This window comes from Homarus americanus, unplaced genomic scaffold (genome assembly GCF_018991925.1).
Source record: "Homarus americanus isolate GMGI-L3 unplaced genomic scaffold, GMGI_Hamer_2.0 scaffold35332, whole genome shotgun sequence".
Lineage (NCBI taxonomy): Eukaryota > Metazoa > Arthropoda > Malacostraca > Decapoda > Nephropidae > Homarus > Homarus americanus.
In genome coordinates, this window is record NW_024738568.1 from 79,662 (window position 1) to 94,022 (window position 14,361).

The 14,361-nt window shown below is 44.4% G+C and overlaps 1 protein-coding gene across 1 annotated transcript in view; it reads left to right on the forward strand.

Annotated features, from left to right (window-relative positions):
- Positions 1-14,361, forward strand: part of LOC121874059 — a 56,015-nt gene that overhangs the window by 20,709 nt on the left and 20,945 nt on the right. The window contains exons 2-12 of the mRNA XM_042377928.1: positions 1,148-1,211; positions 5,209-5,364; positions 8,949-9,059; positions 9,564-9,720; positions 9,901-10,028; positions 10,832-10,988; positions 11,474-11,568; positions 12,130-12,147; positions 12,806-12,921; positions 13,498-13,660; positions 14,017-14,138. Of these exons, the coding sequence (XP_042233862.1) occupies positions 1,148-1,211; positions 5,209-5,364; positions 8,949-9,059; positions 9,564-9,720; positions 9,901-10,028; positions 10,832-10,988; positions 11,474-11,568; positions 12,130-12,147; positions 12,806-12,921; positions 13,498-13,660; positions 14,017-14,138 (1,287 nt within the window). The remainder of the gene's footprint in view (positions 1-1,147; positions 1,212-5,208; positions 5,365-8,948; positions 9,060-9,563; positions 9,721-9,900; positions 10,029-10,831; positions 10,989-11,473; positions 11,569-12,129; positions 12,148-12,805; positions 12,922-13,497; positions 13,661-14,016; positions 14,139-14,361) is intronic.

Consider the following 14,361-nt stretch of genomic DNA (forward strand, 5'->3'; position numbering starts at 1 on the left):
CCCTCCTCCCCCTCCTACTCCCCTCTCTCCCCCTCCTACTCCCCTCTCTCCCCCTACCCTCTTCATTATCGAGAGCATATGGCTGGGTGGAGTGTTTGTCTGTCTATGGGGGTAATTATAAAGTTATTCGACCGAGAGAGAGTGAGAGTGAGAGAGAGAGAGAGAGAGAGAGAGAGAGAGAGAGAGAGACTTACACAGGTAATTAATTCTCAAGGACCAGGTACTCGTGGATGTACTCAGTGTTGTGCCAGAGTTTGAGTACTAGGTGGTGGTGGTGTGGAGAGCATACCAGGTGAATGACGTGTCTTCAGGAGTCACTTGGTGTGTGTGTGTGTGTGTGTGTGTATGTGTGTGTGTGTGTGTGTATGGGAGGAGGAGGGGGGTCCGTGAGAGGTGTATGGGAGAGCCAACTGGACTTTATCGCGGTTAATTATCGTTCCTTTTGGTTTCATAGTCCAGAGGCTTCGAGACCACGAGACGCTATATTGAATCACTCGAGCGCTCTTGGACTGTGGCAGAGGGTTCGGTAGATGATTCGGTTGAGGGTTCGATAGAGGATTCGGAAGAGGGTTCGGTAGAGGATTCGGTACAAGATTCGGTACAAGATTCGGTAGAGGGTTCGGTAGAGGATTCGGTAGAGGGTTCGGTAGATGATTTGGTACAAGAATCGATAGAGGATTCGGAAGAGGGTTCGGTAGAGGATTCGGAAGAGGGTTCGGTAGAGGGTTCGGTAGAGGATTCGGAAGAGGATTCGGTAGAGGATTCGGTACAAGATTCGGTAGAGGATTCGGTAAAGGGTTTCTCAAGGTTCCGAAGCATATGTGTGGTGGTGAGTGATGAAACGGGCTGCCAGCCAGTACGAATAGGCCTCCACGGTAGACCGAGAGCTTTGATGCCGAGTACTATTGGGGCCTCGACTAAACTGGTATCTGTGCTAATTAAACTCAGATCCCAATGGGCCCAAATTCTAAAAGTTTGGTTAGGTTTGGTTAGGTTAGGTTAGGTTGGGGCCTATTATTGACATGCAACCATTTTAATTATTATTTCTCCTCTTGAATTACCATTATTCGTTGTTTTAAGTACCATTATTGCCATTATTATCATTATTACTTTGTTATGGCTAATGTATTATTCTTTTCTTTGGCAGATGTTACGATTACGGCCGCTACTATTGGTGGTGGCGCTGGCTTCGCTCCCGGCTCTGTCTTCAGGTAAGTTTAACCTTAATTACACTGGATCATTATCTGTAGGTGTTATCTTTAATGAGGGTAATTATCTATCAATGTTCTCTTGATTATCATAATCATCTACACCGTCTGTAGGTTTTATATTAATTACGGTTATTACCTGTCGATGTTACCTTAATTAAGGTAATTATCTAAGGTAGTCCAGTTTCTTCTGTGGTCATCGCCTGTATAATCATACCACAATTACCTGTAGAAGACCAGGGAATTAGTCTCTACGGCCACCACATATAGGGGTCAAATTTCTCTATAATTAATCAGTATATTCACCCAAAACATTATTGTGAAAGTATATTAAAAACAAACAAACAAAGCTGGGTGTGTAGGTGGGTGGGTGTGTAGCTGGGTGTGTAGGTGGGTGGGTGGGTTGTGGTGTGTAGATGGGTGGGTGTGTGTGGGTCAGGGTGACAGGCGTGATCACTGGGCAGGTTCTTGACAGTGATAAACACAGATCATTTCTTCACTGTTCTACTAAAACCAACAACGTGGCAGTGATAGTGAGTGGTCATGGTGGTGGTGGTGGTGATGTTAATGGTCGTGTTTGATAGTGGTGGTGGTGGTGGTGTTGGTGATGATGTTAATGGTGTTGGTGGTGTTGGTGATGATGATAATGGGAATTGGTGGTGTTGTGGTGATGGTGATAAATGGGTGATGGTGGTGTTGGAGATGGTGAATAAATGGTGGTGGTGGGTGGTGATAAATGAATGGTGTTGGAGATGGTGATAAATGTGTTGATGGTGGTGTTGGAGATGGTGATAAATGGTGATGGTGGTGTTGGAGATGGTGATAAATGGTGATGGTGGTGTTGGAGATGGTGATAAATGGTGATGATAAATGGTGATGGTGGTGCTGGAGATGGTGATAAATGGTGATGGTGGTGTTGGAGATGGTGATAATTGGTGATGGTGGTGTTGGAGATGGTGATAATTGGTGATGGTGGTGTTGAAGATGGTGATAAATGGTGATGGTGGTGTTGAAGATGGTGATAAATGGTGATGGTGGTGTTGGAGATGGTGATAAATGGTGATGGTGGTGTTGGAGATGGTAATAAATGGTGATGGTGGTGTTGAAGATGGTGATAAATGGTGATGGTGGTGGACACGTTAACAGAAGCATAAAATTACTCCTGCCTTCCTTAAGCTGTCCACGAGCTTCAGTCAGTCTCTTCGACCACCACACCAGCACCTTCGTCGGGGTCCAGCGGAGACCAACACGGCACCACCAGCCTTGAGTCACCCTCGTCAGCCACCCGTCACACAACACACAGCAGGTCCCTAGGTGTCGAGAGAGCCCTTATATCACCTTCAGGAGGATTTATTGCCTCGAGGGACGTGGAAATGGATGATGATATTGGTCCTTCCTCACCTGTCAAGATGGATGAAACGACGATAGGAGAGACAGGAGACATTACGAGACGGGTGAATAATCCCCCAGACGAGACGGTAGTGAGACTCTTCGATACTAATAATAGGGAAACGGACATTGCTTCACCTTCTCTAGAGATACGTGATGCTCCAAGGAAGGTCGAGACTCAGCCCAAGACCTCGAAGCAGTTCAGCAGACCACGAGGCGAGACGGTGGTCAGGTTAGACAACATCACCACCACCGCCGTCAGGAAAAACGCAGACGGTGGTGTTTTTGAAACCAGATCACCTGTCCTGGAACTGGTGGGTCGTCAGATCAACACCACCAGCAGTAACGTGTGGAGAGAAGTTAAAAGTCACGACGACGCGGCAAGAAGACCTGGATCGGCAGCGGGACCTGACCATCTTAACCCATCCCTTCACCAGAGAGGAGGAGGAACAGGAGGAACAGGAGGAACAAGAGGAACAGAAGGAGGAGGAGGAGGAGGCCAGGATAAAGATGAGGAAGGACTGAGTGGCGCTGGGATCATGTTCCTCAGCTGGGGTAAGAGTGAGAAAGAGAGAAAGAGAGAGAGCACCAGCACGGAGGAGGAGCAGCATTATCTTCCTCCACCATCACCACCACCACACACTATATCACCACCACCACCACCACCACCACTCAGGACCCACTGTGTATGTGTCGGGGTCCTCTATACACACTGCAATATTTACTATATTATTTGTATCAGTTTTGTATCTGTGTGTGTGAGATGATAAGCACTGGCCCAGGAATGCAAATCAATACACTGCAATCTAATCAATCGTTGTTTTGTGTTATGACCCGCACGATCCCCACCGTCTCAGAATTTACTCATGTCTGTCTGTCTGATGATTCTGTAAAATATATTAAGGTGTACCAAGACTGTATCGTGGGGCGTGGCTTCCCCGTCATATTTTGCTGGCATGAATATATTTATTGTTTGTTATGATTTTATTCTCACTTTTATCACTCATTTGTCTTCACTCTTCTACTCCTGTACGTCTTGAAGCTGTCACACACACACACACACACACACACACACACACACACACACACACACACACACACACACACACACACACACACACACACACACACACACACACACACACACTACATTAACTATACCTAAGCATTTCACACACTATAAACACCTTAATCCATCATACAGACCAGTGTGTAGTAGTCCTCTCGACACACGTTCAGGAAGTTGACTAAAACAAACAAGATTAACCCCCAAACACACACACAGGTAATTAATACAGGTAGAATAACCATGAATGAAATTGTATCTCAAACGTAATTTTTCTCAACGTATTAATTACAAGTTATTTCTGTTATTTATGTCATATTTACACCTTTTATTACACAAAGTAAACACCAAGAAATTAAGACACGGAGAAAAACCCGCTTTAATAACTTCAATATTTAAATCTGAGTTAATGACATACGGAAACTTTAATCCCTATAACCAATAAGTAACTCACATCCTTCAGCCAATCACCGTCTCTCACTTTCACTACGTCATAACAAGGTCGTCCCTCCCCCTTGAACTACAGGTGTTGGAGGTGTGAGCTCGTAAGAATGTCGAAATAAATTTGGAGGTAATTTGGATTATTTACCTGGTATTTAGCTCTTGTTATGTAATGTGGTAGTTTATTATTATGGAGGTGTGTGTGTGTGTGTGTGTGTGTGTGTGTAATATTACCACACACACACCTACACACACACAGACACGGTAGCTGACATCACCATTAACATTATATATCTCTTAACTTCAATACATTTTAACCTCTCATTGTTAATATAATTCCTATGTATATGTTTATGTATAAAGCTAATGTACATACACTTTATCACTTACACCAGAATGTTATATTAACGTGTATGATGTATGAGAATGTATTAATAATTTATCTCGTCTATGCATTTTGAAGTTTGTTAAAGAAATATTTATTGGATTAAAAGTCATCCATTAACATGCTTGATTATGGTACATGTGTCCTTATGACATGGAACTTTCTCTTATATTATCCTATCTCTTTTTTGTTTTGTTTTTAATCATCTTTTATTATTCTCCCTCATCCCTCATTTAATATCCTCTCCCTCTTTCTCTCTTCCATCATTCCTTCATTCTCTTTTCCTATGCCCCTCATATATCACCCTCTCTGACCCTCCCTCTTTCTTCATCATCTTCTCTCACTCTCGATCACCCCTCCATGACCCCTCCACCACCCCTCCACCCCTCCACCTCCCCTACCATCACCCCCTCCACCACCCTCACTGACCCTCCCTCCCTCCATCACCCCCCCTCCATCACCCCTCCACCTCCATCACCCTCCATCAACCTCCCTCCATCACCTCCATCAACCTCATCACCCTCCATCACCCTCCACCTCCCCTTCATCACCCCTCCATCACCCCTCCACCTCCCCTACCATCACCCCCTCCATCACCCCTCCACCTCCCCTTCCATCACCCCTCCACCACCCTCACTGAGCCCTCCCTCCCCTCCATCACCCCTTCACCTCCCCCTCCATCACCCCTCCACTAACACGGTGCCTCTTGACTCCTACAGCCCAGTGCTTCGGAGGGACGCTGACTATGGAGAAGACGGTGGGGATGTCCTTCAACGAGCCGTCACAGCCCCTCCTCAGCAAGCAGGACGCAGCAGTCACCAGCGAGTGTAACAGGGTCTGCAATAACAGCCCCCAGTGTAGGGCTTTTTCAGTAGGTGAGTGACGTAGTACTTATAGGGGCTATAGGGGGCTTTTCCAATGAGTGACGCTGTGGTTAAGGGGGTAATGAGGGCTGGAGAGGAGGGGGCTTATTGAGTGAGAGCTGAAGGGGCTAAAAGGAGAAACAGGACAAGGGGTAATAATAACCAGAAGAGGAAGAGGAGGAATGACAGAACGAAAAGATAACCGAGAGACAGAATAACACTAACTTAAAAGGTGAAACATAATAATAATAATAACAATAATAATAATAATAATAATACTAACTCAGCCACGTAGGAAAGAAACCCCTAAAATTATCGATCAAAAGTACAACGTCACTCGGATGAACCACAATGATAAAGATACGATACGTGGGAAAGATTTATTCCCCTTGAGCAGAACGAGTACAAGCCCCTCCCTCCTCTACCTGAAGGTGAAGGTGGGGGGGACAGGTGTGACAGGGGGCGGGACAGGTGTGACAGGAAGTAGTTAAGTAAGAAGGGGAGGGAGGGGAGACAGGGGGGTAAAAGTCTTTAAAATATGTTTCTTGTTCTCATGCAGTAATGAAAGTGAAAATCAAGGTGGGTGGATGGGAAGGAGGCAAGGAGGGAGGAAGGTAGGAGGGAGAGAGGCAAGGAGGGAGGAAGGAGGAGAGAGAGCCAAGGATGGAGGAAGGAAGGGAGGGAGGGAGGAAGGAGGGAGGGAGGAAGGGGGGGAGAGAGAGGCAAGGAGGGAGGAAGGAAGGAAGGTGGGGAGGGAGAGAGAGAGGCAAGGAGGGAGGAAGGAAGGGAAAAGGGAGGAGGGAGGAAGATAGGGAGGGAGGGAGAGAGGCAAGGAGGAGGAAGGAAGGGAGGGAGAGAGGAGGGAGGAGGAAGGAAGGAAGGTAGGGAGGCAAGGATGGAGGGAAGAAAGGGAGGGAGGCAAGGAGGAAGGGGAGGGAGAGAAGGATGGAGGAAGGAAGGGAGGAGGGAGGGAGGCAAGGGGAGGAAGATAAGGAGGGAGGAAGATAAGGAGGAGGAAGAAGGAGGGGAGGAAGATAGGGAGGGAGAGAGGCAAGGATGGAGGAAGAAAGGGAGGAGGCAAGGAGGAGGGAGGAAGGGAGGGAGAGAGGCAAGGGATGGAGGAGAGGAAGGGATGGAGGGAGGCAAAGGGGGAGGAAGATAAGGAGGAAGGGAAGCAAGGAGGGAGGAAGATATGGAGGGAGAGGCAAGGATGGAGGAAGATAGGGAGGAGAGAGGCAAGGATGGAGGAAGGAAGGGAGGGAGGCAAGGGGAGGGGAGGAAGGGAGGAGAGAGGCAAGGTGGAGGAAGGAAGGGAGGGGAGGGAGGCAAGGAGGGAGGGAGGGAAGGGAGGGAGAGAGGGCAAGGATGGAGGGAAGGGGAAGGAGGGAGGAGGAGGGAGGGAGGGAGGAAGATAGGAGGGAGAGAGGCAAGGATGGAGGAAGGGAGGTGAGAGGGAGGCAAGGACTAGAGAGAATAAATTAAAGTAAACAAACGCGATACCATAAATAATATCCCTCATAAACACATTTTTTTCCCTTTAAACGATACACAATTTATACACCAGAGGTCATACAAACACATGGACAAAATACAATATTAAATTCACGTCAGACGAAAATACAAAAGAAACACAACTTAAAACAAAGACGCAATAAAACATGAAAACAGAGAAAAATGGAAAGAATATAAACAAAAACGATGATAAACTCGGAAGAAGGCAAGAGTGTAAAGCAAGAGTGAAAAACAATGTAAACTTAACGGAAGGTGAAAGTGGAAAAATAGGCGTAAAAACTCACACACCTTTAATTAGCGTTACCGGATACAGGTGTGGTAAAGGTAACAGCCACAAGGTAATTAGTGTGAGTGAAGATGTGTGTGTGTGTGTGTGTGTGTGTCTGGGTTACATCAACACGTACACAATCCATTAACTATATAACGAATTACATCAAGATCTTCCTCAAGTTCCACAAGTTATAGTTATAGTCACAAGTTATAGTCACAAGTTATAGTCACAAGTTATAGTCACAAGTTATAGACATGTGTTATAATACCCTAAGCCAACGATCCCTTCATAATATAGTAACGTAAGAATGAGTAATGGCAACCCGCTTGTTACCTCTACCTGAGCCATTAAGTCCCAAATTTATACAGGTATCTCTGGTATCACACGGAAGGAGAGAGAGAGAGAGAGAGAGAGATGGGCGATCTTTCTCTCTCCCTTTCTGTCTACCCCCTCTCTCTCTCACTCTCTCTCTCCCGTGACGAAACACTACCAGTCGATCACCTACCTTTAAAGCGACGCTCCATGGACTTCAGTATGTGTCACGCCCTCCTGCTGGCATCCAGGAACAAGGCGATGAAATGCTTGATCCTCGCCTCGCCCTCCACCTGAGAGCCGGGAAAAGAGAGAGAGAGAGAAAACGATTGAGATGAGGAAGGGAGAGAGAAAAGTTGTCTCCCCGTGTGTCTTTCAAGTGGAAGTTCACAGATATGATGCAAAACATTGATGGCTTTAGCTAGATACTAATATATAAAACGTTTGATAACAGGATATAAAACGTTTGATAACAGGATATAAAACGTTTGATAACAGGATATAAAACGTTTGATAACAGGATATAAAACGTTTGATAACATGATATAAAACGTTTGATAACAGGATATAAAACGTTTGATAACAGGATATAAAACGTTTGATAACAGGATGTAAAACGTTTGATAACAGGATATAAAACGTTTGATAACAGGATGTAAAACGTTTGTAGCTTAAAACTCCTCCAAAAAATAATCTGGTGGAATAAAGTGGAATAAAACGCCCCCTGGACATAAGGAACAGGAGTCGAGTTGAAACGTTCCAATACTGAGTACCATTAAACGTTTCCCTCCCTCACTCTATACCAAAACAAGACTCCCGGAACAGTAGAGAGACTGTAGATGTGTTATTCAGTGATCGCTAATTACTTCAGGTGTCATTCATCAGAGACACAACAGGTGAGATGTTTGTTTTATAATTGAGGGTAAATTCTTCTCAACTCTTCGTGAGAAATTAAATCTACTTTCATTCTCTTACTTCCTATTTCTCATCTCTTATCTCCTAACTTTCTCCCTAATCTAACCTCCTCCCCTTTAACCCCACCATTCCACACCCCTTACTTCCCCCCAACCTTTGCCCCTCCTCCTCTGGTCACGGTCGAGGCCCTCTTGTGGGAGACGCCCAATTTAGCTTAGCATGAAGGATCAGTCGAGGCCCTGACACGACGCGCTGCCTGACCGTGTGTGTGTGTGATATATGTCTGTTTATGTTAATTCATTTATTATTAAGTGGGGTAGAAAATGTTAATATATAAAATTAATAATTGAAATATGGTAATACACAACCCAAGACTTTGTATACTGTTTACATTCTGTTGTGTACTATACTGCTACTACTACTACTACTACTACTACTACTACTACTACTGCTACAAAAAGACTGAAATACAAGTGATGAAATAACCTTTGAAAGTTATATATTAATACTAACAACATTCTCTTCCTCTCTCTCCCCCCCTCTCTCTCTCCCCCTTCCCCCTCTCTCTCACTCCTCCGCCCTCCAGATTTCTCCACCTCCAGTTGTGTTTCCTTCGACCGTACGTCAGAGGGTCGGCGCCGCTCCCTCGTCTATAAGCAAGGCTCCAACTACTTCGAGAAAATCTGTCTAAGAGGAGGTGAGTATGTCATCACCCTGAAATACCCTTTTATCCAATTTTGTAGTGAAGATTATGTAACTTATTGATTATGTATGCTAAATAATTATGTATATATGTATTATTCTTTCATGTATAGGGAGAATTTATGTATTTATCGTTATTATACATAGTAAGAATGTTTTATATGATACATAGTCATAATCTAAACAGTGTACATTAATACATAGTTTCAGTTCATACATGTTATTATGGTGTAGTTAGTTATGTAGGTTATTATGTAGGAGCAATTTGTGTGTTAAATTTTGTCATTTACTCACTCTCCCACACACACACACACACACACACACACACACACACACCCTCACTCTCCCACACACACACACACACACACACCTCACTCTCCCACACACACACACACACACACACCCTCACTCTCCCACACACCCTCACTCTCCCACACACACACACACACTCCCTCAACTCCCCCACCACCCTCACTGATGCCCCTGGACTCCCCCACAGTGGAATACAATCGGCTGTGTGGCCAGGATCGGCTGTGGCCCTTCGAGAGGACCCTGGACTCCTATCTGGAAGGCTTCGACGATAAGAGTATCCCCAACGTGGGCAACCGAGCGGACTGTCTGAAGCTGTGTTTGACCGAGACTGATTTCCCCTGCAGGTGAGAGAGAGAGAGAGAGAGAGAGAGAGAGAGAGAGAGAGAGAGAGAGAGAGACAATGATTTATATCAGAGTGATGTAAAGGTGAGCGAGAATGCTAATCTAATCTAACCTAACCTAACCTAACCAAACCTAACCAAACCAAAACTAACCCCCCCCTCCATCTCCCCCTTCACCCCCAGATCAAGTGAGTACGACCTCAACCGCCAGATCTGTCGACTCAGCAAGGAAGACCGAAGGACCAAACCTAACGATTTCGTGTCAGCACCCGGGTCCTCAATTGACTACATGGAGAACCAGTGTACCAGGAGTGAGTACAAGGGAGGGAAGGTTTAACGACTTGTACTAGACACGTTCATTACCAGTAGTGCTTCTCTTGTAACTGGTAGCATATTCTCTGATGACTTGTTCAGTTCCCTTCACAAGCGCGTTTACAGGAGCTCGTCAGGTATTATGCAGTGTGGTAACCCTGTGTTTGTTTACATTCGACAGTCGGGAACTCACATTAGCAAACATATTATGGAATCAAAGTAAAACAATATTAAAACAAATATCTTAATGATAATGATTTGTGGATTGTTCATATGATGAGCCCCTGTAAACGCACCAGTGAAGGGGACTGTACACTCATCTAACCTAACCTAACCTAACCAACCCCCCCACACACACTACCATGAAAGAACTTATCGTATCACTTCCCTCTCCCCCCTAATGTTGCCTGCCTGACTCTCCCCCACAGTGCTGCCTGACTCTCCCCCTCCCCCACAGTGCTGCCTGACTCTCCCCCTCCCCCACAGTGCTGCCTGACTCTCCCCCTCCCCCACAGTGCTGCTCTGACTCTCCCCTCCCTCCCACAGTTAGCCTGACCTCCCCCTCTCCCACAGTGCTGCCTGACTCTCCCCTCCCCCACAGTGCTGCCTGACTCCTCCCCCCTCCCACAGTGCTACCTGACTCCCTCCCTCCCCACAGTGCTGCCTGACTCTCACCCCCTCTCCGACAGTGCTGCCTGACCTCCCTCCCCCCACAGTGCTGCCTGACTCTCCCCCTCCCACAGTGCTGCCTGACCTCCCCCCTCTCCCACAGTGCTACCTGACTCTCCCCCCTCTCCCACAGTGCTGCCTGACTGCCGCTACGCCGTACAGAACGATGCGATGGTTATATCCTTAGACGTCCTGGAGTTCGCCAACGTTCAGACAGACTGTGAGAGTTTGTGTGACAGCTCTCGGATAATGACCTGTCGCTCCTACACGTTTGACCCCACGGAGCAAAGGTAGTGTATATCTCCGTGGTGTTAGGGAGGTGTAAGGGGTGTGGTGTAAGGGAGGTGTAAGGGGTGTAGGGAGTGGTGTAAGGGAAGTGTAAGGGGTGGATGGGGTGGAGGATGTGGTGTAAGGAAGGTGCAAGGGGTGTAGGGTGTGGTGTAAGGGAGGTATAAGGTGGAGGGATGTTATAAAGAGGGTGTTAGGAAAAGAAGGATGTGGTGTAAGGGAGGTGTAAGAGGGGAAGGATGTGGTGTAAGGAGATATAAGAGAACAAGATGTGGTAAAAGGTGTTATCCTCCACAGGTGTTGAGTAATTAAGACCTCAATACTATCCTCCACAGGTGTTGAGTAATTAAGACCTCAGTACTATCCTCCACAGGTGTTGAGTAATTAAGACCGCATTACTATCCTCCACAGGTGTTGAGTAATTAAGACCTCAATGTTATCCTCCACAGGTGTTGAGTAATTAAGACCTCATTACTATCCTCCACAGGTGTTACTTATCAGGGGACGATGCTGTCTCACTCAACAAGACAGTTCTACCGTACAAGAAAGGTGTCGTCACGGGGGAGAAGCAGTGTACAGTCAGTGAGTACATTTTGAGAGCATTTTGAGTACATTTTGACTACATTTTGAGAGCATTTTGAGTACATTTTGAGAGCATTTTGAGTACATTTTCACTACATTTTGAGAGCATTTTGAGTACATTTTCACTACATTTTGAGAGCATTTTGAGTACATTTTAACTACATTTTGGGTGCATTTTGAGTTATTTTGAGTACATTTGGAGTACATTTAACCATTTTGAGAGCATTTTGAGTCTATTTTTAACTACATTTTGGAGTGCATTTTGAGTTAGTTATTTTTGAGTACATTTCAGTACATTTGGTTACATATATAAATTTTGTATCTCTACATGTTTGGGTATACTGTATATTATATAACTGATATAAAGGTAATGGTGGACAGCAGGTGAATAAGTTTATACATTTATAAGAACATATATATATTAATTAGGAACTGGAGAGAGAGAGAGAGAGAGAGATGTTCCTCCTCTCACAAAGTTATCTGAATCAATCATAATAGTTAATATAATACTGTAAAACTATCACCTCCTAATCCATTAAAACATTTCCTTACATGATACAGAAGGACACATCAGAAGAGGTAAGACAAGTATAAAGACTAAGACAAAACAAAAGAAGACTATCATATAAAATTAAGATTCTATAATAAACGACGCAAATCATAAAAAAAGGATCAGAACCTGTCTATAAGGAGATTAAAACCTATTAAACAAAAGGCTTGAATTCCATATTAAGAGCTGCAGTTGTCTCTGGTCACTATAAGAGTTACATCAAACCATTAGGGATTAGAATCCGTTTTTATAGGATTTGATGCTACTAAAGGCAGATTATGAATTTATAAAGAATCAGAATCTCTCTTTATGCTATCTGATGCTATTAAGATATAGGATTTCAATGTATGAATAATTAAAATCTATCTTTATGGGATCCTATACTACTAAAGACAGATTCTGAATGTATACAGAATCAGAATCTATCTTTATGGGATCCGATACTACTAAAGATAAGATTCTGAATGTATAAAGAACCAGAATCTATCTTAATGGGATCCGATACTACTGAAGATAGATTCTGAATGTACAGTATACAGGATTAGATTCAATTTCTATGAGATTTAATGCTATCTTTATTTGATCTGATACTAATAAACAAAGAAAATGTATCACAATAAACTGTCCTTGTCTCCTATCATCTGTGTTCCATCAGCTACTAACATGAGTGTGTGTGTGTGGGTACAGGTCAGTGTGAGCTGGATCAGGGCACCATTATCTATGAGAAGATGACGGGACTGACTGTAAGGACGGCCAGGGAGGCACTCTACCAGCTTGACGATTCTCCGGGAGGCATCAGTGAGGTCAGTACAGGTCACGTGAGGTCAGTTGAAGTCATGTGAGGTTAGTGAAGGTCACGTGAGGTCAGTTGAAGTCACGTGAGGTCAGTAAAAGTCACGTGAGGTTAGTGCAGGATACGTGAGGTCAGTATATGTCACGTGAGGTAAGTACAGGTTACGTGAGGTCAGTAAAGGTCATGTGAGATCAGTACAGGGTACGTGAGGTCAGTACAGGTCATATGGAGTCAGTATAGGTCAGTACAGGTCACGTGAGGTCATTACAGGTCTAGTGAGGTCAGTACAGGTCATGTGAGGTCAGTACAGGTTACATGGGGTCATTACAGCCAAAATCTACATAACAGAATTCACAGACAGAAATTTGAGACCATATAAATAAAATCCCCCATGTAACGGATTATATAGGGAGAAAAGTCCGCTATATCGAGGAGTCCGTTAAATACGAAACCCCCATATAACGGAATATATAGGGAGAAAAGTCCACTAATATATAATACTTCCAAGGCTAATAATATATTCTTTTTTTCTCTCTCTCTCTCTCTCTCTCTCTCTCTCTCTCTCTCTCTCTCTTGTGTGGTGTAGAAATGCGCCAAGTTGTGTCTGGATGATTCGGGTGAGTGTCCGTCGTTCGCCGTCGACTACCGCAATAACCGCTGCTTCAAACTCGACCGCAACACCCAGGGTCGAGCAATAGACATCGTGAGCTCACCAGGCAAGAGTTACTATGAGAAGATCTGTGTTAGAGGTATGTGAAGGAGTGTGTTTTGTTATACTTCTTTCTTTCTTTCTTTCTTTCTAGTTTCCTTATTTCCTTCTTTCTTTCTTTCACCTTTCTTTCTTTCTTTCTAGTTTCCTTATTTCCTTCTTTCTTTATTTCTAGTTTCCTTCTTTCTTTCTTTCTTTCTTTCTTTCACTGTAATAATCAAAACTAACCAAAAAATGGAAAAAAGAATACCGAATTTTTCGTCTTAACACCAATTTAACACAGTCCAAAATCCGAGTAAAATCCTTAACACCAATTTTAACCTAAAGATAAACTAAAAACAATAACTTAAGAGATAAATGGCATCCTTTTCTGACCTCTCTCCTCTCCCCCCACAGCCGCTCTACCCATACTGTGCCGGGATAATGTGTGGCACTTCGAGAGGGTGCCTGGCATGGAGCTGAGAGGCCTGGACGATAGGCTCAAGGCGGTGGTTCAGAGCCGTCGGGATTGTATTGAGGTAATTGGGGGAAATATACAATGGATGTGGTCACTGTAAACACTTAAAAATAAACAGGGGATGTGGTCACTGTAAACACTAAAAGAAAGGGATATGGTCACTGTAAACACTTAAAAATAAACAGGGGATGTGGTCACTGTAAACACTTAAAAATAAACAGGGGATGTGGTCACTGTAAACACTAAAAGAAAGGGATATGGTCACTACAAACACCTAAAAATAA